The sequence below is a fragment of the Coffea arabica genome, chromosome 1c (genome assembly GCF_036785885.1).
Source record: "Coffea arabica cultivar ET-39 chromosome 1c, Coffea Arabica ET-39 HiFi, whole genome shotgun sequence".
NCBI lineage: Eukaryota > Viridiplantae > Streptophyta > Magnoliopsida > Gentianales > Rubiaceae > Coffea > Coffea arabica.
In genome coordinates this window covers 52308800-52336103 of record NC_092310.1, presented here as the reverse complement: position 1 = coordinate 52336103, position 27304 = coordinate 52308800, and the positions used below count along the sequence as shown (strand labels likewise).

Sequence of the window (27304 nt, the reverse complement as noted above, 5' to 3'; positions counted from 1 at the left end):
TTAGCCTACCTTTTCCCTCAAAGAGCCGTTGGTTGGTTGGTTTTAGCGGTTGGTTGGGCTTTATAAAATGAGGTATTTTGCACCCAATTTTTCTCATACATTCTCAAAGGTTCCAAAGTTTCTAAAATTTCTCTCCAAAGTTCCTAAAATTTCTCTTTGTCAACCAAAAGCATCATAAAATGTCACAAAGTGCTTCAAATGATGTTGGAAGATCACCCCAAAAAATGTGTAGATGTGGTAAAGAGGCACCATTGTGCACGTCTTGGACACTTGAAAATCCGGGAAGAAGATTTTACGGCTGCTCAAATTACAATGTAAGAATTTTTCATTAATAATTTGTTAATATTGTCTTTAATTTTGCTCTATACCTGAATTAGTTAGAAAGAGTTTAAACAACTAATTATTTTTTTAATTTAGAACCGACACGCATGTGGGCACTTTGAATGGGTAGATCCTGAAGTATGTAGCCAAACAAAAGAAGTAAGTGCAGTGCTGCAATCTAGATTGCTGGAGCAAAAGGAGAAACTAATGTACTTGCAAAGGAAGCATGAAAAATTGGCAAATGAGCATGAGAAATTGAAAAGCAGATATGAAGCCTTAAAAACAGAAGTCTGCGTCTTACAAGTTGAAAACCAACAGCTACAGCAACAATACATGATGGTCAAAGCTGCTCGATTTTCATCATGGAGAAAAACACTAGCCATTACATTTCTGATTGCTAGCATTTTGTATATGTACTCTATTTCAGAACCAAAAAGTAACAAAAATCTGCTTTATCTACCATAGTTGTAAGCAAATATGTATGAAAGAAAATTATATTAAGTTAAAAGTATTTTACACATCAGATTACATCTTAGCATGTGTCTGCATGGCCACCCAAACAAAGGCCATTTTAGTAGAACCCAGCCAAAACATGATTCTAGAACATGTCCAAATAATGGGAGAAGAAAAACAACATCAGCATTTCTAACATTGCTGCAAAGGTAACTTCAAATACTAGTAATGACAAAAATAGCAACAGCAACACCATTTCACATCAAAACACATTCAGGTGTGCGCATAACTGTTGAACGTCCTGTTGCAGCAGTTGAAGATCCTTGGGTAGAAAATACAGCATCTCCAAATCTAATACTCTTGGTTTGAACCTACATGGATGAGGGGCATCTTAGTGCATCAAACTACTACTAGGGGTGGTAGCATGTAAACATAGCCAAAAGACTTGAACTCACCGTTCCAGTTTTAGTAGCACCTGAATTGGTTTTAGAACTTCCAGTTTTAGCATCACCCAACTTGGTTCTTGGTCTTTTAGTTGTTACTGAAGTGGTTGCTTTTGAACTTGTACATGGTACGCTGGTGGGAGCAACAACAGTAGTTGAACTCAAATTGGCACCAGATGTAGGTGTTCTTGTCCACTGTATCATCAATAGGAAACAACAAGTGAGCACGTATAAAATGGCCATGCATGCAGAGTTTTAAAATGTAGGCTTACCAGTTGGGTTGGAGGGGGCTGGCCAGTCTTTGAAGTACTTGGAATCTGCATAATAAAGGTAGTTTTTAATCATTGCAAGTGTCTAAAATTAAATTAGTTACATACAAATACAAAAGGAACTCACCATGCTAGACTCAAATGGGATATATGTTTTACTTGTTGATATCCCTTGACCATTCCAAAGTCCAATGCCACATAGTGGCCCATTGTTATGGTCTGAACCCCTACCCTTACCCCTGCCCCTACCTCTACCTCTCATTTTAGCTCTAGTTGGGTCTCTTGCAGTTATAGATTTAGTCACATCAGCATTTTGCACAACATCAGCATCAGTATTTCTCTCAACATCAGCATCAGCATTTGTAGAGTGGCCTCTACCAGCTCCTCTCCCTCGTTTAGTAGGCCCTTGCATCTTGCAATACATCAAAAAATGATAGTCAGATGTAGATAGAAAAAAGCCAAGCAACATATATTGATTGAAGTTACCTGTGCAGTCACTGATTTTCTTTGCCTCACAAATGAACAACCAGTGACCTTGCAACTTCTGGCATTGTGGTCAGTATGACCACAATGACTGCAGTGAATTGGCAGCCCTACTTTAGATAGTTTTCCAACATGTAAGTCCTCCAATGGAGCCTTTTTTCTAACTTTCTTAGGCCTGCCTGGAGCTATCTTCCTACGAGGTGGGAGTAGTGTATCACTGCTAGCATTCACCCAATTTGTTTGGTCTGGCATAGGCATAATAACACCAGCATATGCCTTTACATATGTTTCTACTGAGTAGCAATTATCAACATATGCATATGGATCTTTGTTGTCTTGCACAAGTCCAGCACATGCATGGACACATGGAATTCCTGTCATATCCCACTCATTACATGTGCAAGACCTTTGAACTGCATTAACAGCAAAGGTTCCTACTATACCAGTCACCTCATACACCTCTCTTGTAGACACAAGTGCATCAAACTGAGCTACCTGTTTTTTCCTCTCTTCAATTTTCTGACAGATCCTCGGACAAATATGAGACTTCACCTTCTGAATCCAGTCTCTTTTTTCTTGAAATCTGCACATAATCTGTCTTCGAATGGCCTCAAACATAGTCAAAATAGGCTCTTCCCTAGCTTCCTTAATGTATTGATTGAAGCTCTCACATATATTATTACTTAAAAGGTCACATTTTGTCCTTGGAGAAAAGGTGTGTCTGGCCCATAGGTTAGCTGGTATGGAACTAAGCCATGCATGTGCTTCTGGGGCTACTAAATGTAACTCTCTCATTTTGCTTTCATAATGACAGGGTAAATAAGCCCTGGCTGCCCCCCACATTAAATCTCTTAGGTGCTTATCCTTGAATTTCAGTTTGAAATTAGCATACATGTGTCTAACACAGAATCGATGCTCCACTCCAGGATACTTATTCTCAATGCAATCAATTAATCCCTGACATAAAAACATAAATAACAGATTAGTGAAAGGAGTGAGTGAGGAATAAAGGAAAGTAAATCAGATTGTAGTGGTGCTGACCTTTTGTCTATCTGATAGAAACACCCAACCCCTTTCAATTGGAGTGCCAATGGCATCAGTAAGGCTGTCCAAAAACCACCCCCAACTATCTTTGCATTCAGATTCAACAAGTGCCATAGCAATTGGGAACATCTGGTTATTAGCATCCCTACCAATTGCAGACATAAGCTGTCCTCCCATGATCCCCTTAAGGTGACATGCATCCAGTCCTATTACAGGCCTACATGCATTTACAAAACCTTCTTTTTGTGCAGTAAACATCAGAAACATTCTCTTGAAGATTGGACTTTTACAAATATTGGACTTTTCAGTTACAATAAATGCCACTGAACCTGGATTTCTTTGTAAAAGTGTAGCACAATAGTCTCTTAATCTTGCATACTGCTTTGCACATGACCCTTTCACTGCTTCCTCTGCTTTCTCTCTTGCTCTATACATTTGAGAGTTTGTACAGTTCAGGTTATACTTCCTTTTTATGCTCTTCTTGAACCCTTTTACTTTCATATCCGGATGGTCAGCAATCTCCTCCATAAACATCCTAGACAGCCACCTAGAATTTGCACTCTTGTTCTTGAAAGACCATGGACATCTATGAGGTACGCCTTTAATGGACTTCACTTGAAGTGTAACTTTGCTTCCATTATAGCCACTAGCATATATTCTCCATCCACATTTATTTGAACATATAACCACAGCTTTATCTTTGTCATTCTTAGTGAAGGTAACTTCAAACCCATTCAAAATTGAATACATTCTAACTGCAGCTCTAAAATCATAAATATTGCTAAAAATTCTGCCTACAGTCAATTCAGGATTTTTGAGATCCCTTTCCATGTTAAACTCAGGAAATTCATGCTCCATGCCTTCATCATTTGAATCATAAACTGGTTTAAGTATTTCATCATCACTAACATCTTCATCATCGACCAGTTTTCCATGACCTTTGGAGTTAAGGTATGCATTATATTCTTCACTAATCAGTGCCACATACTTAGCATAATCAGTCTGTTTTAGGTGACAATCTACTTTACCACCATCCCTCTCTACATCATCTATAGGGTCACATGCATCATTTAAATCATCCCCATCTAGGAAAAAATCAAAGTCAGAGTCATATTCAACTTCCCTACAACCATCCCTATCACCTTCCTGTGAAGCATCTGAAGCATCACTTTCGGCCTCATCATTTTGGGGTTGATCAGCATTAGGATTTAGATTTTGTTTACCATTAACCTCAATATTATCCTCTGCAACAGTTCTATCAGCATGCAAATCTTCTTCAGGGATCTCACCAACATAAAGTTGTATGATGTTTTGAGTTCTATTTGCCTCAAACATTTCTATAACAATCTGGTCACTGTTTACCAGTTTAAGACCAACCTTAAAGTCAAGATTCCTAACCCTATAGTACACCTCTGTTTCATGTGATATTCCAGCATCTTTAAAAGCATCTCTTAACTCAAAAATTGACATCAAATCAGGGTCAACATCATCAAAATTAGCAACTTCTCCCCCCACATACTGTAAATTTGGGACATAGGCAAAATGGCCTCCGTAATGAACCTCTAAAACATAGGTTTTGAAGTCCATTCTTCTGTAATCACACAAAGGTAATTGTTTTTAGTGCATGCACAGGTAATACAGAGCAAGTATCTTTTATTGTCCCACAAAAATAAAAAAATCCTAGTTTGTCTATATAACAGCCAACATATAACCATCCAAATAAACAAAAAATCCAGCAAATTAATAATTAAAAAAGACAAACCCATCGTTTTCCATCCTAACCCGACAATGACTTGTTATGAACTTTAAGGGACCACACTAACAGATTTCAAACAAATAATTGTCTACATATTAAAGCCCATGCAGTCATTAAAAAAACCCATACCATTGTTTCTATGCAATAAAATTGATTAACAATTAGAAATTTCTAAAATCGAGAAAAAATTGCAAAATCGAACCTCATAGATCTGCCCAAGCTCTCATAATCTCCTTTCACAATCTTCAAATTCAATTCTGCCGTCTGTTAACAACCACATCGCTTACCCATTTTTTCATTCAAGATTGCACCAGAATTTTCAATTTTGTTAGTGGACGTTTTGCTAAGGCTTCGGGCACCAGTGAAGAGAAAGTAAGTAACCCGACAAAGAAAAAAAGGAAGAGAAAGTGACCCGACATAGTCAAAAGGGGACCTTTGTCTGTTCTGTTCCCTAATTTCTTTTTCTTTTTCTGTCCCATGCCAGATGGAGGGAAATTTCCCTCCATTATTTCAGGGTAATTTTGGAAACTTGCATTTCATAAACCAGCGTATATGGGTATTTTGGGTTGTTCAATGTTTTCATAAGGATATTATTGTCTTTTCAATATTTCGTTTATGTCCATTAGAGTTGACTGTTAGTTTTTGGGGTAGACTGAGGAAAAACAAACGTTGGGGGGTAAAGTGAGAAACGGCCTATACTTAAATGGGATAAAGTGCGATTAACCCCTAAATCATCGCTCATCCACCCCGCCAGTCTTCAACCAGCGCAGAACTTTATAACTGGCCCTGGCGATGAATAGTGGGCCTTGGATAGAAAACCAAAAAATGGGCTTCCCCAGATTTTGGGCTTTTTCTTTTTTTTTTTTTTCTTATTTTCGTTTTCTAAAATCTTGAAGAAGGCCTGCTTCAACGCCCAAAATACACAGGGCGACAATTAGCAAATTATCTTGGTAACCTCTAAATTTTTATGAATAATCGAGTTTTGACAACTCAACTATTAATTAGTACGTTTTTATCTACTGAATTATTAAAAATATAAATTTGGATCATTCCGTCTGATTTCACTGTTAACTTTGTCAGATCCAACTTTTTATAGTATGTCTCGTAAATCGTGTGAACCCTTACATCCGGCAAAATCAACGGTGGAATCAGATAAAACGACCTAAAATTTACACATTTGATAATTAAGTGGATAAAAACATATTTTTAACAGCTGAATGGTAAAATCTTGACTATTCAAAAAGTTCAGTGGCTATCTAGATAATTTGCTTGTGAGACAATTGGGAAATTAGGGAATTAGACGTTAGTGCATGGGATTCTTGGTGCTACGTTACACATGATTTTTCTTTGTTTTTTGGGATTCAAAGAAGACTTACAAGGGGGAAAAAAGGAGAGAGGGCCGAAAGTCATAATCATCTGTTATACCCCCTGAGGTATGTATTGAGAACATGGTCATATGACATGGTATGAAAAAGCATTTGAGGAGTCCAGAGATAATTAGACGTGAGAGTTGGTATTGGGTTACTCAAATAAGGAGCTGCTAAAACCTATTCTTCACGAATCACATGCTTGTTGAAGAATATAATGATGAGCTGGGTACATAAGCTGATTGAGATCAAGATCTTTGTTCATGAAAGAAATTAATTTGCATGGACCATTAAAAAAAATAACTCATGACGATTCTCTATTCCTAACTAGAGAAGGATATTGATCTTTGACCATTGCATGAAAAACTTGAAGTATAAATTTCAATAGGTACACCATGAATAACCATCAACAGAATGATCAAAAGATATTGAGCCATTTTCCACATCTGGGGGAGGTAAGTGTAGGTTTGAAACTTGAGGGGAGCTATGCGAAATTGATAATTTCTATGTTTTTAAGCGTTCTCCTTGTCTTGGTGGGCTAGGTGCAGTTAGCTTCCTAATGCAATTTTTCCCTTAGCATTCAAGTTATCCTCTCTCTTCCCTTTTCTCAATTTCTTGCCCCTTGAATCATGACACGACTGTTGAGCGGAAAAAAGAAAAAAAAAAAAAAAAAAAAAGGTGCCATAACAAGTGAGAGACGCTCTTAAATACCTGTTCTTTTGTACTACTGAGTATGCCTTAAACGCTTATTTCTCAGAAATTATTGGCTATGTAGCCTTAAGAGCCAATTTTCCCTTGTTTTAAGTATCATGGCTTTTGTGCATTTTTCTATCTTCCTTTGTTTCAGTTTTAGTCATCTTTTTTTTTTTGTTTGGTTCAAAACAAAAAAGTCCAATGTGGTGTACTTAATACACAAAAAAGCCCCCTATAATTTCAAAACATACAAAATGGCACTTCATATTTTGAACTAAATTATAAATTAACATAATTCGTTAAACTTAACGAAAATGACGGTCTCGACTGTTAAACTTACCGGATTTCGTTAAATATAACGAATTTTGTTAGTTTACAACTTAATTCAAAACATGAGGTGTCATTTTGTATGTTTTAAAACCACGGAAGGCTTTTTGTGTATTAGGTATACTACATGAAACTTTTTTGTTTTTAACCCTTTTTTTTTTCCTGGGATGAAACCTCCAAGTCCATGGACTAACACATTCATTGGGATAATGTTCAATACAAAAGAAGAGGGGCATCATGATTCCCTGCATTCTGATTCATTTCTTTCTTCAAGAACAATGAAAGTCTTATCATGTAGTGTTAAAGGAAAGATAAAGTAACAAACATACAAAGGTGTGGCACAACAATACATAAAACTAATGTGGTGACATTGATTTCAGGATAAGAAATTAAATGTAGTTAAATTCCTTGTACATCAAAAGCAAGCATTGCAATCTCTAGGGAGGTGGAGGCCATGGCTCAAAGAGTGGAGGGCAGCAACATGACAACAAACCACAGCAGGATAGAAACCAGAGGCTGCAAAATAAAAATAATGAGTAGAAATCGTTGAAGCTAAATTTGGGCTTCAATTTTCTCTAATTAATTCCTCTAAGAAAAGGGAGAAAAGCTTACAATGATTCAAGACATCCACCGGATTGAGGAGTTTGAGGTGATAGAAGTGGTGCTTGACTCGGTGGAGGGTCTGAGGGTGGTGGATCCATGATTCTAGTGCATGGAGTCCAGTTAAGGAAAAATACACTTCTTTTTGGAAGAATCTATCAGTGTTTCTTTTATATTAGAGCGCCCCCCTATCCAGCTACCTTTCAAAGGCAGAATTAATTGGTTTGTGAAATTGTATCCTCCAACTAACAGTTGCTGCTTATGGATCATTAATATGAAGAAACAGAGAAAACTCCTTGGTAGCTGGTCAGGGAGTTATATTTCTCACCTGCCCATTGTACGTGCTAACATCCTAAGCTTTGAGTTTTGTTAGGATTAAGCACATTTCCCTTTCATCAATTGCTGAAACTGCACTTGTAAATGATCTTGAATAACAAATCGTATACTGGTGAAGGTTGTCCTTAGCTACAATCCAAACCATATCTGATGCCTTTTCTTTTTTTTTTTTTGTGGGGGTGGGAGGGGGGGGGGGGGGGTGGGGGTGAAAGGACGGAGTCAACTAGGTGAAATGAGGGTTGACAAGTAGAAGTATGCACGTGTGATCGCTCAATCTGAGGTCTGACCAAAACAATTCTAAAATCAATTTAATTAATTCATAGAAATGAGTTAGCCATTTAAAAGCCAGCTAGCCCATACGTGTTAACGAACTAGTTAGCTCGAGGTTGAGAGTTAAAATCCTAGCACAAAAAGATTAGATGTCATTTTAGATCAAATATATGCATTTGTATCGATCATAAGTTAAGTTAGTTGCAATTTAATACTCTAATTAGACAATAAGAAACGTTCTAAATATCACTAATGATTTATTTTTTCAATATTGAAAGTTTTATAATTTGTTTCTATATTTAATAGTTCATAGATAATTAAAAAAAAACGTCAATAATAGCCACGTACTGTAAAAAAAATTATTATTTTAAGGTACAATTAAATCGTAGTTAATATTCAAGAAAATAATCATAAAATTTGTACTCTATTCACATAATTAAGTAATTACTTGTGCTCATGCTACTGTGCATTTAACCAGAACAAGAACATAAGAAGGTCAAATAATACAAAAATTCAAATAATCAATACATTCCGAGTTTTGCATATCAATTAGTAAAATATTCATTTATAAATCATTATCATTATGAGTGTGTAATTTATATACATACGAACAGTATAAGGAAAAATTTATAATCGTAACCAAAAAAGGTTAAGAAGCCCATAACAAGTATAAAAATTCCAAAAAAACAACTTTACTTTCTCTAAAAATATATAATATGTTATTATTTTGAGATTTCACAGTAATGAATATTGGTGCACCCGCAAAGCCTGGGGCGCTCCGTTCTCCTTTCTAAAAGACGGAGGAATGCTATGTGTTGGATAGAAATTTCTTAGAATAACAATAGAGCACTTTCTGTGATAGGATGTGTGTGGTAAAAATATAAAAAAATAATTTAAAAAATGTTTATAATGCAATTAAAAAAAATTTAGCAAATACTTGACTATCCAAACAATATACATCATTTGGCATTTGCCAAGGAAAAAAAGGTTTGTAAAATAGTTAATTTGGAGCTCTTTCTCTATTTTCCTTGGGCAAACCACTATTTTGTCCCTAGATAAATTAGGGTTGTCAATGGAGTCGGTTCAGCCCCGAATCCGATCTGTTCAGCATGAAAAATGCTCACTGAGGCTAAAATTTAATTGGGTTGTGTAGAGTTTGGACCCAAATATGAAGTCCGAACTAAATGTGAGCCGAACTTAGGTCATGCTGAGATTAGATTTGAATAAGACCCAAGCTCGTGTATAAGTATAATTATATATATATATATAATATTGTAATATCTATAATTTATAATCATATTATGACAAAATGTTAATAATTTATATATAAATTTGTAGTAATTCATAGTTATAAAATATATATCATATATAGTTATATATTTAATTATGAGTCCGATTTGAATTTGAAATTCATATAATAGTGTGAGTTGAGTATGAACTTGTTAATTTGTGAACGAAACTCAAAAGCCTAAAGTCCGAAAACTAATATAATTTGTAGGTTGAATTTGGACTTGCCAACACTTTGCTTCAGAAAGCCCAATTGATACCCATGAGGCAAATCGCCATGCTACCCTATTCTTGTTTTTCGACCATCCCTTTCTTTGATTTATGCTCGCTTCGGGGTTTACCATCGTTGCTATGCTATCTGTTCCTTAAATTTCAGGGTGTACACTATAATGTTTTTGGGATTCCAAATTTCATCTCTTATCCTACTATTACCTTTTCTCACGTTTAGTTGATATTTTTCTATCGTGATCCGATCTTGCTTCAACTAGTTTACTGGTATATTTATCTGTTGCTTCAACTAGTTTACTGGGTTTTCCTGACAAGTTGATGTGGATCAAAAAATTGTGTATCCACAGCTCATTTTGTCTCTATGGGTCCCTTGTGCATTTTTTCCAAATTAAAGAAGTTTGAGGCAGCGGATCCAGTCCCCTTACGTTTTTCCTGATTACAATGGAAGTGAAGTTGTCTCTTGTTCGAACATAACATTGAACAACAGGGCTTTGATTTCCACCCAAAATGCAGGATAGTGGAATTGTCTCGCGTGAATTTTACACGAGATCTTTCATCTTATCAGCAGCAAGTACTACTTGAGCCTTTCAGCTTGTAATTTCTGATGAATATTCAGGAGAATTCCTCTGAGAGATCTGGCCCCTTATCTCATCTAGATTGAGCTTCAGGAATTGCCAATCTTTGTTACAGAAGCTGCAGAAAAAAATTCAAAGTTGGGCAAACTGGAAACCGAGTTATGCCACGACCATAGAGTGTCTTGTGAGCCATAAATTGCACATGATAAAATTTCTAACCAGTAACCACAACGTTGAAGAATGGAGATCTTCTGTTATTGTACTTTCTAAGTACCGCTGAAGCTAAAACAATAGAAAAACGGTTGAAACCAATACTAGTGAAAGAGCAATCCTGCTTCGTCCAGAATACCTTAAAAAATGGGAAACACGTATAATCAAGAGGTAAGCTAGCCATTCGATAGAGACTGACGGCAGCAATGGAAGAAATTGCCGTGGACACCAATAATGCCCCCAAGTTTTAAAATTTTATGGACATGAAATTCAAGAGGTTTCTGTACAAGTTTGATATTACATCTATAAAGAAAACACTTAAAGAGCGCCTCTAACAAGGTATTTACATTGAACTCTATGAAAAAATAAAGAAATGAATTACCAGTAAGATAATCTGACAAACATCTGATTTTCCAGGAAAAATGAAACCAGACCGCAATCAGAGCTCCTTACCATCGAGTGAAACAGCATATATTTCACTATGGAGACCTACTGATAAGCATCTGCTGTTTGTTGCAGTTTCCAACTGCATCGTGCAAATGCAGTTACTGGACATTGACATTGGACATACAGAATGATTCATAACGGGGTTCAGTTAAGTCCACTGCTTCATCCTCTTGCGAATGCCAACTTCTAGCACCTGATGATAGAAGAATCAATTTCTCTATGTACTCAACAGAAACAGGATCTGCTACTTTCTCATACTCTTCAAGACATGGTTTAGAGCTGACGTCTAGAGCAAATGACTCTCCACCTAGATTTTTATCCAACATTATGTGCTTTATCTCCTCGTTCTCAACAGGATCAAAAGTAAGTTTGTTTATGGATCCACTTCCCTTGACACCGCTAAATGAGCTCTGCATAAAATGTGAAAGATGCAAGGTAGAATGTGTCAATCTACCAAGCCAGGAATTTGTTTAGGTTTTAAAAGATAATGTGGAAGCATCAGGTTGTTGTACTGAGATTTTATGTTTCATGCATACTCAGGGGAGTGCCATTGCTAACAAATTACGAAGAAGAAAGCATACAGCATTTTAGGATATAAGAAAAGGTGGGAAAAGGTTTAAGATGGTTATTTGAATGCTTTACAAGTTGGTTTACAATGAGACATTCTGGTGAACAATTATAACCAAAAGCCAAAATGTTGCCTTATTGGAAATTCTTGCTGACATATTAATTTTTATTTATATGAAAGATGAATATCCTTGGTCCGCAACTAGAGTTCTACTCAATAACTGCTAGTTCAAGTTGGTTTATCAACTCAATGAACCAAGCCTGGCAAGTTCGGCCGAGCTCAGTTGAGTAAACAACCACCAATGTACATATAAAAGGGCTAAGCTACCTGAGCTCAACTAGAGCGTGGCTCAGTACAAGAAAATACTTGAGCCAAACTTGAACACAATTTTCAAGATCATTAAGACTCCAAACAAGTTTGGAAATACTAGTCTCATTTTCGTTTAGGCTTGTCTAGACCAATAAGTTTGATGTGGTGATGGGCAAATTTCATCAAATTTGAATTCTTTCTTAGTATTTCATTCTTTCCACATCAAATTTGATAAAATGAATCAAACTGTCACTTGATGGTACATAGAGAACGATCTAATTATCATGTTAAAAGTCCTAAATGTGCAAAACCTGGAGTATCATGAACCAATGTCATTTCATAGCTATACGGTAAGCATCATGAACTGTAATAGTTTCCGAGTATTGATACCTGAAATAATTGTACAGACATGTTCTTTCTCTTACATTTCTCTGGTGCAATAGTAGAAAGAATTTGGACCACTTCACTCATGGTTGGTCGAGAATCAGGATCCAATAACAGGCACTCCTTGGCTAAATAAGCCATAATCTGCATCTCTTCTTCATTGAAGGTCCCTTTCAAACGTGGGTCTGGCAACTCTGAGGTCACCCGCCTACTGTCTAGCAATCGAGGTGTCGCCTGTAATAAGGTCAAAAATGTAAAAACCAGCACCTCTAATTAAATGGATCTCATTGCATTTCGAAGCTTTAGTTTCTAACTAACTATTATCTTGCAATTTGTAGGCATAAATTTTTGGCAAGTTTTTTCCATAGATAACTTGTCCAAATAATCCATACCCATATCACAAGGCTCTCTTCCCCTTTACTATCAGATTTCTGGATGGGCTGCCGTCCACTAATCAATTCAAGTAGAACCACCCCAAAACTGAAAACGTCTGACTTAAGAGAAGCTCTTCCAACAATTGCATACTCTGGAGCAAAGTAGCCAAAAGTACCCTGCATTTTTGCTGGCGAGCTGGGACAGCTGGGAATTCCATCACTGTGAAGCTGCTTTGCCATACCAAGATCGGTGATCTGTGACAAATATTAATATGTCAACAGGTAGATTGAAAAAAAAGAAAGATTTTCGTTTGAACCAAAATCAGATATATTTAGACATTAACAATCATCAGCTTGATTAACTCCTGCATGAAAAAGAAAATTTTAGGTTGACGAAGTCTAGTTGCATGGCAATCTTTTGTATCTTGCTTTTCAATTTGCAGTGCATATTTTGACTGGTTACAGACCTTTGCTCTCCAATTCTTGTCCAAGAGTACATTTGTGGATTTGACATCTCTGTGCAATATTCTTGGTGCAGCTGCTTCATGAAGATACTCCAAGCCCCTTGCAGCTCCAAGAGCAATTGTGACACGAGTACCCCAATCCAAACAATTTCCTGAAGCCCCATCCAGACACTCTCTCAGGTTACCATTGGACATATACTCAAACACAAGCAGCCTTTCTGCATGTTTTCCTCGGCGTTCTGAGCAGTAGCCAAGCAAAGGGACCACATGACAATGATGCAGTCTTGCTATCAGTTCTATCTGCACAGAAAAATGTGTTTAAAATTTAAAACTACTGTGTATACATAATACTACATCTTATTATCTATTACCTAATCGGTTAGCATCACAGTAAATTCCACATGTGGTGATATTATTAGCAGTTTGAAATATTACCTCTGTGAGGAATATGGATTCTGCATCAGATCCCACCAGAGTTTTCATTCGCTTTATTGCCACAACTTTACCGTCCTTGAGATGGCCATGGTATACATGGCTGCTTCCTCCGACTCCAATCAAATGAGAATCAGAAAACTTGTTTGTTGCACTTTCCAATTCAGAATAGGAGAACTCTGTGATTGTTCCTTGCAATGCCCCAGACTTGTTTCTCAATAGCAATGACGCCTTAGGAAAGCATCCTAGAGAAAGCAAAGATATAGCACAAAAAAGTGAAAACGATGTCAGATGACAGAAGATCCAACTCTACCTGAATTGGTATTCTATATTGAAATTGTTACTAATTGACAATATTGCTAATCATACAATTAACTTAAGCTCCTTTAAGAAAACAACTAGAATAAAAATTTTCATTGACCTGCTGTAGATTTAACCCGGGTACTAAATAAGCCTCCGTATGTTGGAAAGTAAGAAGCCCCTTGGCTGATTAAGCTGGTGGCACTGTTACAACTTGTTTGTTTATCTGATGATTGTTTATCTGATGAGAATAATGATCGATGGGTATGCCATTTATCCTTTCGATAGATGTAGCACAATAATGAAGCTACAAAAGCTAGAGTTGTCAGTGTAATGCATATTAAGAGAATAATTATGAGAACTTTGCTGGTGATCCGCTTCTTCGAAGACTGCTCTTCAATCCAAGCCCCTTATAACACAATTAAAGAGTAATTAGTACAAATTAGATTAACTACTTTGTGAAAACTAAAACATATCAATCATAAAACGTCAATAGCATCATCAAGAATAGATAGATCCAGTTTACATCCTCTCTATTTATCCCCCCTGAAGTTTTGGGGTAAAAGAGATACTCCAAATTTTCAACAACATACACAGGAAATTGAACTCTTTGCGAGAAAAATGAAGGATGTACTCTTTTCTAGTAAAGAGTGCAGAAGCTGGAATCCTTGACACTATGCAATGTTAAGGTTCTTCAATCTACTGATGCAATTGAAAGACCATTCTGTTCATAATATCATTGAGAAGAAACTAAGTGGTTTCTTGAACTTCAACACAAATACTTATTCAACAATTATAAACTTGCTGGATGGAACTCTAACAATGCATAGCCCTGTGCAAAAATAGACAGCCTTGGAATTAAAGCAACTCATAGACTGTATGGTAGTAGACTCAAGGCAGACCACAGCACAAAGAATTTCTATAGTTCTAACTCCAGGACCACCATGTACAGCTGTTTCTACAGGCGTAATCAAAGGCTGCCTCTGATATACTATATGCTTAACATGACTGGGATAGTTTTGGTCATAAACAGAGAGACATTTCCTGCTGGCAGGACCAGAGCCAAAAGAACTTGCTCAAAATGCTACAATGCCATTGGCTCAAGCTTGTGTACTACTCACACCTCAGGTAATTTGCCTATTTGGAGTTACACTACAGGAGGTGCTCAAGATAACTGATATGAATCATATGACTTAGGGTCTGTTTGATAACATAAAAAAATGCTGAATCTGAACTTTTTCAGACATTCAGATGTTTTGAGTATTTGATAAATGAAAATCCATTTGCTGAATTTGTTAAGTAGTGCTGAACTTGTGTGTATTTTTTCAGCACAAGAATCCTAACTGAATGCTTAATTCTAATAAGAATCAATAGAATTACTTCACTCTCTTATCTTATCTACCAAATCTACTCTTGTTTATTAATTATATTCAAAATTTCTATCTAATTAAACAACTTAATATTCTCTATCTAATGACTTTCTATTTCTCTTTTCTACCTTTTTAATGACTTTCACATATTCTCCATACTCATCATATAATATATTTCATCTTTTTTATTAATTTGATTTAAAAAAAATATTGTCATTTTCATACCTAAAAATTTTAAGCTAATTAAATCATAGGTTCTATTTCTTTTTTGGATGAAAAGATATAAGGGCAAAATTGTTAAATTTAACTTATTAAGTATTTAGTTATGAATGTTTATCAAACAGTATAAATATATTCAGCATTAAAATTCATACATTCATATATTTCTTTTCAGTGCTTAAAATTCAGTAAATTAATTATTTCAGTATTCAGATTTCAGAATTCAGACTTCAGAATTCAAATTCAGCTTTATCAAACGGAATCTTAGATGATTGAGGATACATTTGTACTTTATCATAATGCCAAAAAAGAACATACTGGTCATACAAAAGCTAATGTAGATGTGAAGGTTGAGTTGGCATTGCCTAAGTTCTGCTAATGGACAATTTTGTGAAGAGAAATTTGAACATTTTGTAGTGGTTTGCTCTAATACTTCAAGATGGCTTGGAAAAGCAAAATACCAGAACTGCACTTGCATACAGAAAAACAGCTGGTGTAATTGTTTCCAGTAGCCACTTTAGGCAGACCATCTGACGCACATAGACACATCCATCTGTTTTCACCAGAGCCTCCTGTAGCTGCACTAAAACAATAGAACTCAGATCACATTTTCTACAAAGATATTCTGTAGATATAAACAATTTTAAATTCATGGCATTAGATATACAAATTTTAGACTTCAAACCCATGTACAAAGTCCAATATCAAATGCATAAATTAGCAAAATTCTCTTTAGTTTCTGAAAACTTAAATCTCCCTGCATCGAAAATTCAAACAAGGTCATAGCCATTCATTGTCTTTAGAGGTTAAGCATTCCTTTGAATTCAACTTGTCAGCACATGACAATTTCTTCAAGAAGAATAAACATGTTACGATGTATTTGAGACAATGAAACCTCACAAACACAAGTATTCTTTATTAACATTAAAGTGTTGCTACATCTACAGATTGGTGGTTGAAGATGAAACTAACGTTAAGTATTTGACCAGTCCTCCTGTATGTTTAACAAAAGATATTTCCAAGCATAAAACATATCTCCCCCAATTCGGAACAGATGGTGATGTATTCAGGTCTAGCTATAACGCGCAAAAACAAATACTTCACTTTTTTTTTTTTATCATTTATCCTCTGAAAAGTCTTGCCAAATTTTACTTGTTAAAAAAAAGTTTTTGTGCTGATAGGACCAGCAACATACCGGGATTGCAGTCACAAGATGAATAGCAGCTTGTGGGGACAGCAAAAGTCAGATTGCTTTGGTCATTAGTAGAACAGCTGCATGTCCAGTTGCTTGTTTCAGATGTATTTGGATATCCATCTACCACTGAGAAATGCAAAGAATGATAAGCATATCTTTTTCAGAAATGTTGTCCATACAAAGACTCCTAACACATGGACCTCCCAAACAAGAAAATGTGCACTTGTCTTCGCAAATTACCACCCTATCATGATAATTCAAGTACTACAAGTTACAGCAGAAAAAGAAATTAGCCTTTTAATTTCATGGCAATGACATAATTGCAGAACTCTACTCGGCCTTTTTGAGTTCTCACTCAATGGATGTGAAGAATTGATCAAGCAGTACTATACAGCTAAATACGAACCAGAAAAACCTTGCTGAATCCAAACCAGATTAATCAGACAAAGAAGAACTCTTTCCACTTGTAGCCTCATTTTCCCAGTCCAACTTGCGTACTTCTTGCACTGGGAGGATGGAAGAGGAAGGATAAGATACTGGAAATTTTGTTAGTTCAGAATAATCAATTGCTTTCTGGTGAAACACCATGAAAATATTTGAATCCACAGAGAGAAACAGAAGGAGAAAGAGATTGTTTTTCATCTGTATATATCTAAATCATCATATTTAGCATGGATACTATATGAACAATTGATCTCAAGCAATTCTTTTCACAGATTACAGAATTCAACTAGTCTGAAAAGATGGAAAAAGAAAACTCACATTCACTTGGCACACTTTAAATTTCAAGTCAATCTCTTGATTGCCGGATGACTATGGAGCACATCTTCATTATTCTGAAAAAAATTAAATCGCTAAGTTTTAGGTAGAATATCCATCACTAACTCTTGAAAAGATATGCCTTTACAGTGTCAAGAATTCAGAATCAATGCATTTATATATTACGTGAGCGTACTCATGATATAGGAGAGGGTGGGAAGTTGAGCTTAGAGAGAGAGAGAGAGAGAGAGTAGTTATCTCAAAGAACCAATCCACATTAAGCTGATATTCACTTACTATCTTGTCCATAATCACCAACAAAATAACAGCTATCCAGTAGCTTATAAAGGATGAAATTCCACTGATATAAAGAATTTCAACCGATAGACAGAGATATAAAGCTCTAAACACTTCAAGATAGCAAGTGAAAGCTTTATATCCATGTCAAAGCAACATTTAATTAACTAAACTCATAGAGATTCAGAATTTAATGAAGGTCAAATCAATTAAAATTATGAACAAGAGAAAAAGAAGATTTACGAACTAGATGGAGACAAAAGCCATCAACAGAGGCAAAGAAATATTTTTCCAAAACAGTACATGAAAATAAACAAGCACTAAAGTCTATGTTACATGTAGGAACAACTAAACATGGTTGGCCACCAAATACACTTTTTGCTTAACGTGCATTCTGAAACATTTTTACTGCTATCTTGCACTTTTGCAACACGTTAACAGCATTGGTTTGATCTAAGTCAGAAGCTAGTTCTACATCTACATAGTGGTTTTCTTGTAAAAGAACTTAAAATCAGGCTCTAACATTCTACATTTAAATCCTATGTAGATGAAGCAAACATACTAGAGAAAATTACCTGCAAGATGAAATACAATACTGAAAGATAAATACAATGCTTTAATTGCAAATTTCATAAAATACTCAGCTTGGAACAATTGTGTTTCCAACTCTGGAGCAATTGATTATATCTTAAAAGCAGGAGGAGATTAACAAAGCAAAAGTTGTACCACAATTGGTTTAAAACTCTCAAGCTTTTCAGACTTGAATGAGTATCATCTAGGAAGTCATCTAACATTACGCAGTCAAATAACTTGTAATGCTGTGATCACTAATGTACGGTCGAAGCTATGGAGCAAGATCAAACTTTATCATCACAAGACTTCATAGTTGCAACACGGCATTCAAGGTTCTTTGGAAGTCGTCACTCAATGATGACCAAGCCCATCAAAGATAGAAGATACAACATAAGCTTTCGAAAAAAAGGGTATACAAAAGAGACATCTTTCAATAGATATACAAGACAAAGACTGAGGGGTATCTGTAAAAGTCCCCTAGAAACCAGATAACAAAGAAAAGTATATGTGTTACTACTTTAATACACCTTTCTCCAGTAATCAAATGCCATGAAAGCAACTCTTTTTCAACTGTGAAAGGGACCCTCAACAATATCACTAAAGACTAAAACATAAAACCAATAAAATAATTAAAACCTCATAATCTATTAGTATATCAAGATCCTGTAAGTTCTTATCTTTTGGCTTCAGCGATTTTAAGCTTGAAAAGGGAAGATTTCAAATATTAGAACAGGCAATCATTTGTACGTATACCCCAACGGTTAGAAAAGACTTAGCTTCAAAGACATAATACTCTGTAAGGAGGGACATCAACGCACGATTGTAACTACTCCAGACTAATTTTGCGTTTTTGGTTTGATCTTTAGAGTGAGTAGATGACGTGCGAAAAAGACTTGAATTGTTTGTTTATGGCAGGGTCCTACGACCTCTAGTGTCGGCTGTAGAGTGAAACATGGCTAGACTGAGATGTTGTCCAAGGACTCTTGTTTAGCTTTTACTGTTATTATTATTATTATTATTATTGGATAAAAAGGTCAATGACCTGATGCCGATCATACTCCCCTGCAATAATTTGAGATAGAATAATTAACATTCAAAGGGATCCACCACCTCATCTACCAAAATCGTGATAATGATAACAGCTATTAAAAGAACCTATACATCGTCAGCTAGTGAGTCAATTCCAATCTACTGTTGGAAAATGTGGCCGTTTTCAATTAAGGGGTTACCATCCCACTAAAATGACCAGTTGAATAGGAACCATGAATAATTGTTGCTTAATGCAACTCTTGAAATTTGTCCTTTTACACACAGAAACACCCAAAAAAAACGACTAAATTATGGAATAGCATAGGAAAATGCTACACCCCACCCCACTCCCCTCCCAAAAAAAAATGCATAGGAGGATGCCGTTTTTTGACTTTACATAAAACGGACTAGGAGAAAAAGGGGCAAAAAAAAAAAAGAAAGGAAAAATGTGCTGTCGATCATCAGTGGCCTAGGACCTTGGCAATTAAGGAGCTGAAGTCCACGACATTACTTTGGAAAGCAAACTGGATTACCAAATTAATTGCTCAAAATATCTGCAAACGAAGGCAGCTGAAACTAATTTTACTAGCAATCATTCAAGCTCTTTTATAATAGTACTTTATTAGATTGTGATCATTATGGTATCCATAATAAACCACGTTAACGTCTACCGTCACATCTTTAAAGCGCAAATTTAATGCACCACCGCTACTTTTAGACGGAATTTTCAAATCGAAAATTGATTAACGAAGCCGCATTATTATTATTAATCACACTATAAAAGAAAAGCACATTGCTAATTATTAGCCGCCACGTCACAGTCCCGTTGAACCCCCCCCCCCCCCCAAAAAAAAAAAAGGCAACGAGCTTCGCCAATTATTCTTCAACTACTAATTTTTTTTTTTTTTACAAAAATAAAGGAAAAGAAGAAGAAGAAGGAGGAGCAAGTAAAAATACCTCAGTCATACAAAAATGAAATTCAAGATTACGAACTTACATCCGGCGATAAAACAGAATTCGAAATCCGAAATATCAGCGCTTTCACTGTTCAATCTCTTTACTTGCATATGCCCACCGAAGACGAGCTCTGAGCTTCAGTGCCGAAGACGAGAATGAAACGAGAGCGCTTCAGTGTGTGAGTGTGTGAAAAAATTCAGCTGAAGAATGGCATCAGGAAAAAAATTTAAAAAAAAACTCAAGAAATATTCCAGAAAATAGAAACGGGGATAGAGAGAGAGGGAGAGAGATGAAAAATGACAGACAGAGAAGTGAAGTGTATTTATAAACGGAATGCCGAACGGAGGAATTCCATTTGGCAGCTGAAAGCAAAGTTACAGTCGGAGGTCGAGACGAGAGAGAAGAAGACGACAGAAGAGTGAGGACGTAACGGTAGCGTGGTGAGAGGGATTTCACTTTCAGTTTCAGCTCAGCATCCCAGTGACCAAGGGCTGAGGTGGAGTTGAGCTAAGGGAGCGGGCGGGAGCTGCCGCTTTTGCGGTGATCTGATTTTGGGGACCCACTGGGTAATGCCACGTCGGCAAAGTATTGGAGAGTCTCCCGATGGATGAGCCAAATTTTTTGGTTCTTTGAAATGATTAATTAATGGGGGCTCCTGGCGTTGGATTTTGTTGTTTCTCGAATGGATTTCGTTTTTGGACGGTCAAAAAGTGATCCCGTACCCTAAGGGGCTGGGACCGCTCTAGAGCAACACAGCAGGGAGTAGTATTTTGGTACGGTACAGAGCAGTGGCGGATTTAAGACGGGGCACGGGCCGCACTTCCTCCCCTTATATTCCTACATTATTAATAAAACTTTGATATAATTTCAAATGTGACTTCAGAGTTTTTTTATAAAGTAAATGAAAGAATTATGTGATCTTTTAAATTGATTTATCTAATATTCTAAAATGATACGTGAATCACAAAATTTCATTTGAAATGAGTTTAAAAAAATCTTTTCATTTTAACTTATTGGGGAATAATTTTTTGCATAAAAAACTAGAAAAAAGAGTAAGTAAAAAAGTTTAATATTATTTTTTTACTCTTGCTAAGAATTTTTTCTGGCTCCGCCACTAGAACAGAGCACGTACATGCAGCCTGGAGGCTGCAGAGTTGATCCGTGGTAGTGTACAAGTAGAGGAATTTTATATGAATGGATTTTGAACGAATTGATTTCAAATTCAATTTTATACTATCAAACACGATCTTGTTTGTTTGTTCTATAGCAGTATCAGTTGATTAAGATACCCTTTGTTCGGATCATTGGCCAATACGAACACAGGAAGAACTGATCCAGATCTGATATTACGACTCGGAATGAATGTGCTTTTTTAGAGTTATATATATATATATATATAATCTCACAATTATTGCTACCTATTTTTCCAGTTTCGCTAGTACCACAGAGCTTGATTCTGGGTAAAATCAAATGTGAAGTGAGTAAGCACAGCAGGAATTCCCCCAAAACAGCCGCCTGGAAGGCTCAAAAACAAATTTAAGGTGCCAAGGGCTTGTTGAAAGCTGCAAATAGCCTGCGATTCTTATCTCCAAAGCCACGCAATTGTATTACGAATAATGACAGATTTTGCAGCATCCACTTTAGGCACACTCCACCAATCTAACTAGCATTCTTTTTTAAGTTCTTTTGCAGCATCCACATAGGCGCTTAGCCAACAAAGAATGCCAAAGGCAAAAGTAAATAACTCCGGAAAAAGAATTTTTTTTTTCTTCTTCTTCTAATGTAGACACGTCCGAAGAATCAAGAGAAGATATTTATATAATGAGTGAAGAATAATAACCTGTATTCCCACAATTAGAAAAGGCTATACCCCTGCATTCCTCCCCGAGGAGAAAAGCAACAAAATCTCCTTATATACAGACCATTTAATCAAACCTTGTGAACTCTCCCTTTCCAACCAATTCTGAGAAACCAAATACACCAGCTTTCCCATTTCTTTATTCATGTACAACCAACATTGAAGTATACCCATCACCTTGTAAACATCCAAAACTCTCTCTCTCCCTCTCTATCTCTCTCTCTTCAAGTTAGCTCCCACCATCCCAAAACTGAAAGCAAAATGCAGAACCAAAATAACGTGCATTTTAAGGAAAATCTACACCCTTGAGGAAAGCTTTTTCCCAGCAGGGCCCAAAGAATCACCTTGGTATTGGTCGAGCAGGAAATGATCGTACTGGCCTAAGTGAACGTCGTGGAGATGGACTCCCAATTAACATCGTTTGAGACCTGCTAACCATGTCCACCATCGACGGAGTTTGGTAAGCCTGCACCAGGCTTGTACTATCTGTGGAGTCGCCGCGGGCTGTCGCCCTTTGCCACGAGTGTGAGCTTAGTCCTGACAAAACATAGGCCCTGCCAGAAGTTTCATAAATTTGGCGATCTGCCATTCTCTCTTGCATTTCCCTCAACTCAGCATCCAATGCAATACATAATCTATCTCCAGCTTTGTGAGAGACAGAATCTGCTAACTGTTTACGACAATGCTCCAGCACAGACACGGCAGCTGCTAAATCGCCACCCTCAGCAGCAGCTCTTGCTTCTGCCATTGCCTCTGCTGATCGGAGCCTGTTTCGCTGCTTGTCCACCTCCATTGACACCACAAGTTGTCCTGTTGTTTCAGGCCTCAGAATTTTGACCTCAGCAGCATGATTCGCAGTTACTAACTCTTTTGATACAGGGTCCTTATAAACACACTTGATCTTTACCAGTGACATCTCATCACTTGATTTATCAACTGGAATATCCGTGGTTACTAGAAAATCTCTTTCTTCATCAGCATATAAATCTCCGACTTCAATAGACCCAATCCTTTCATTAGATATCAAACTGGTTTTGTAACTTCCTGCTTTTATTGAACTCAATCGCAATCTGGGGTGGATGCACTCCACCTGCACTAGCAATTCCTGCACCACAACACTCAAAAGGCCACCAATACATTGAGCAAAAGCATCTTGAATCACATCTTCTGCTTCTATGAAAGAAAATGTTCCCCCAGACGTTTCAGCGACTGAATGCATTGCGACAGCATCATGATCAGCACCAAATCCAAAAGTGTGGACAGGTATGTGGCTGTAGGCACCACTACCACGATGCATGGAAACTGGGAGCAAGAATTGGTAATTAGTTCGGCTATTCGCTGCACCAGGACTGCTCAAACTGTACGTGTCTTGTCCATCAGACAGTAGCATTATACTGCTAACAGGATTTTTAGACTTACGGTCGGTCATCACCTTGGCGCCCTTCTTTAGGCCCTCAGCAATGTTTGTCCCACCATTTGAACTCAGTGAATTAACTGCTTGTAAAGCTTCTTGTCTTCCGGTGTCGGTCATCCTGTGAAGTGGAAAGACACGGCGAGCAGTGGAGGAAAAGGCTACTATTGAAAGCCTGTCAGAAGGCCCTAGATTTTGAATCACGAACCCCATAGCTCTTTTGAGCAAAGCAAGCTTTGTACCTGCCATGCTACCACTAACATCAAGCACTGTAACCAGATCAACAGGAACTCGAGAATGCTGAGGCACCATTTGTGAGCCACATTGATCTACCCCAACTTGCTTTGGGACAATAGTATGAGGAGCTTTGAGATGTATTAGAATTGTGAAATTACTATGCCATGCTTGTTTTGAAATGGCAGACACTTCTGGATACGTTTTCAGATCAATTGCTCCAGCAGAATTGTCAGCTATTAGATCATTTAAGGATGAGTTATTTTCCATGGTTTCAGGTTGGTAATGAATGATTTCATCATCATCAAATACACTTGGCTCCGTAGTCTGAAAAAGTGAAGAAACATGTCTGCTGGTATCCACTCGTGGAGGAGGCAGTCGTCTTAAAACAGTCACCCAAGGATCATTTTGGGGCAATGATACATTGTTAATCCTCGTCCTTCCACGAGTAACCTCAATAGCAGGACTCTGAAAAGGGATTTCCTTCCACTTTGCTCGGCAAATGGGACAAATTTGGTTTCCGTGTTTTACATTAGATGTGATACAATGGAAGTGGAATGAGTGAGAGCATTCAGCTGTGAAAATTGCATGGCCCTGGCCAGCTTTCATCGAGTTCAAGCATATAGCACAGTTTTTCTGCAACAAACCATGAAATGCAGGTAAAAATAGGCCCATATAAAGGATCCACAGTTATGAACTACTGTGGTACAACACTTGAATCTGAACAGATAAATGTAAATTTGTGCATCTTGCTGCAATTTCATTGATCAACAGTACCCAGCAAGATTCTTGATCACATTTAAGATGCACTTACTGCTGATTGCCATTGCAAATATTTCTGAGAACAAGTGGACTCTCATGACATTAACGTCACTGATTTTCTAACAGTAAACTTGGTCCAAATTATCAACTGCAATTGAGCAGGAAGAAAAGACCTAAGGTCCTCTACCTAAATTTGATTGCTATACACACCCATCTGTCCATGACATTGAATCAACAAAAAATGGAAGAATCTCAGCATAAATGCCAACCAATTCATATTGCTTATAAAAATTATAACAACTGATTTCCAAACTTTTCTTTTGGCTAATTTGTTACTAGGGAAAGAATTCCAAAAGCGGGAGCCCTTAGACCTAAGAATTTAAACCTCAGAAAGGACCAAAGTGCATTCAGAAACAAAAACCCCATATGCCCTAATGAATATTTTTCAGGATTTCCTCAGGAAATTCAGTTCGGAGGAAGCACAAAAGGTAAAGTTTATAATAAGAAAAGAAAACTTTATGACAAAGACGAACAGTCTCAAAAGATGAGCTATAAAAATTTCAAAAGCGATGCAGTAATGGCACTAAAGCGCAGCCACATTTTTACAATATTAGTTTATCAAAGACAAAAGAACAGCAGATACAATATGGCTTTCCTCCTTTTTTGTGTTGATAATTCCGCCATTCCGAATCATTGCATGTCAAAGTCATTTAGCAACAAGTAAAGTAAATATTAGGCGGTCAACTCATGAAAAAATTGGGGAAAACCCAAAACCAACTTTTCAATTTAGAGGGTAATTAACGGGGGAAAGTCTTAAGTCTGACTATGCAAGCCACCAAGGCAACAAAAAGAGGTCAAAAAAAAATTTTCTCAAGCACATGTATTAATTATCAAAAGAAGTAATTTGATATCATTAGTCATGGTTAGATTTCCTTTCTTTCCCATCCCCCAACCTCACTTTTATGTAAATTATTTCCAAAAAAGTTGTCAATCAACGGTCCACGGGGCTTTTTTTGGGTTGATCTGTGCCATCAAAAGAGGTGAATAGATGGCAAACAAAATTGGTATTTGTCATGTGTGTGAAACAGTGCAGTTGCTGACCAGACAAAGCACTGTCACCTCCAAGAAGAAGAGGGAATAAAAGGAAAGATAATACTATTTCTTCCCTTTTATTGTAAGGCCAGAGGACAATGGTCCTCAAAAGATACTCCCCCACTTTATCCCCACCACATCACATTATTATTATCCCATTCCCATCGCAATTCATTTTGCCTCCATTTCGCGTAGTAGCTATTATCACCATTATCAAACCTTGTTCCTCCTACCCCACGTGACAATCACAACCCACAACCATCCCAGTCGACAAACTCATCAGATAAAAGTAAAAGAAGTAAAGAATATACTTACCATTTAGTAGTTAACATATTTATTAGTATATCCGAATGTTCAAATTCATCAATAACAAAGCCAAACATCCTGAGGAAAGATCAAAGATGCAATGTGAATTATATCAATCAAAAAAGATCTGATAATTCGGAGAAAATATAATTTAGCACTATTATTGCAGGCTCAAATAACAAACACTAGGCACTTTCCGCTAATTTATCCAACAAACTAAGATTTGATTAAACAAACAAGACATACTGCTCAACACTCAAACCTCATCTCCTATAATAAGTAGCAAACAAAAAGTCAAGATCGTTTTTTTTTCTTTCCTACTCTTCCAAATTTGATTAAATCGCGCTCATATTTCTGCTTATACGTAATTTAACATTTACAAGCTTGTATAAACAAGTAACCATGCTACATATTAAAATGTTATGCAATATGAAGGGAACCTTGGAAGATTTGGAGGAGTGCTTGGGGAGGCGGAGGCCGGAAGAAGAAGGGACAGGCGTGGTGGGCATATCCAAGCGGCAATTAGACCCCCTGTGAGGAGTCGGAGACAACGAGACAGCGTCGGAAAATCTGCCGGCAGAAGTGGGTGCTAGCGCCAGCGCCGGCGCCGGTGAGGGTTCCTCAGTTGTTCTGGGAACATGCAGGCACATTTTCGTTCCTAAAGCCAACTTGGCTTTCCTCCATTTACTCCCCATTGATCCACCTCAAGAATCCCGCCACCTAAATCCAGAAAATATGCATAACAAACAACATATACCAAATATATCTATATCTTTCTCTCTAGGCTATCATTGGAGCAAATCTCAAATGGGTTTGCAGGAGAGGTTATGAAATGCAAATCCTGAGATGCGTTCTGATGATCTTTGAGCGTTTCCTGGGTCAGCTTTTGCCGTTTTCTACTTGCACACACAACACATGTAGAACAGCTCCTCCTCTTGGTCTTGGATTTAGTGGTGTTGTATCTTTGAACACGGAACCCAATAGCTTTAATATTGGACAAAACCATTTGTTTACGACTATATAAAGTTCTCATTGGTACACCCGACAACGACCTAGTTGCAATGGGACGAATTTAGTTAATTTCATATCCAAAAGTGAAAAATAAATAACCACCTAACAACTAGAACCAAAAGTTTTATAATCTAATACTATTAACTACTATCAATTTCTTTTTTTTTTTTTTTGGGTAAGAGAGGTAAATCATAAATTCATAAGTGGATGATTTTTTTGAAGTATGTACTGTATAAATTCACTTGAGACACTGCTACTAATTATGTGGACAAAAAATTTAACGAAAAGGAA

The 27304-nt window shown here is 36.8% G+C and overlaps 2 protein-coding genes and 1 long non-coding RNA gene across 13 annotated transcripts; all 3 read right to left on the bottom strand.

The window, feature by feature from the left end:
• Window positions 1-7368: 7368 nt before the first annotated feature.
• LOC113727134 (uncharacterized) lies at window positions 7369-7903 on the bottom strand. Its single transcript, XR_003457709.2, has 2 exons — window positions 7769-7903; window positions 7369-7672 (listed from the first exon to the last, which is right to left on the bottom strand). It is a non-coding gene; the product is annotated as an uncharacterized lncRNA (long non-coding RNA).
• Window positions 7904-10869: 2966 nt separating this feature from the next.
• Window positions 10870-20926, bottom strand: LOC113720653 (receptor-like serine/threonine-protein kinase NCRK). Of its 10 annotated transcripts, none has more exons than XM_027245358.2 (11): window positions 20380-20926; window positions 17487-17560; window positions 17131-17230; window positions 16725-16850; window positions 15991-16107; window positions 14062-14349; window positions 13644-13885; window positions 13212-13508; window positions 12763-12999; window positions 12412-12604; window positions 10870-11302 (listed from the first exon to the last, which is right to left on the bottom strand). In XM_027245358.2, exons 3-11 carry the CDS (start codon window positions 17198-17200, stop codon window positions 11208-11210), a joined length of 1665 nt encoding a protein of 554 aa, XP_027101159.1. In that variant the 5' UTR covers window positions 17201-17230; window positions 17487-17560; window positions 20380-20926; the 3' UTR covers window positions 10870-11207. The 10 variants fall into 10 exon arrangements, with proteins under 10 accessions (XP_027101159.1, XP_027101161.1, XP_071933042.1 ...); XM_027245360.2 differs by having other exon boundaries at window positions 12377-12604; window positions 20380-20924; XM_072076941.1 differs by having other exon boundaries at window positions 10870-11519; window positions 12377-12604; window positions 17131-17260; window positions 20380-20920.
• A 1210-nt stretch (window positions 20927-22136) lies between these two features.
• On the bottom strand, window positions 22137-27041 carry LOC113727577 (E3 ubiquitin-protein ligase WAV3-like). Of its 2 annotated transcripts, none has more exons than XM_027245353.2 (2): window positions 26443-27041; window positions 22137-24478 (listed from the first exon to the last, which is right to left on the bottom strand). In XM_027245353.2, the coding sequence occupies exons 1-2, from the start codon at window positions 26695-26697 to the stop codon at window positions 22538-22540; spliced, it is 2196 nt and encodes a 731-aa protein (XP_027101154.2). In that variant the 5' UTR covers window positions 26698-27041; the 3' UTR covers window positions 22137-22537. The 2 variants fall into 2 exon arrangements, with proteins under 2 accessions (XP_027101154.2, XP_071933029.1); XM_072076928.1 differs by lacking the exon at window positions 26443-27041 and adding an exon at window positions 26012-26414.
• Window positions 27042-27304: the final 263 nt, after the last annotated feature.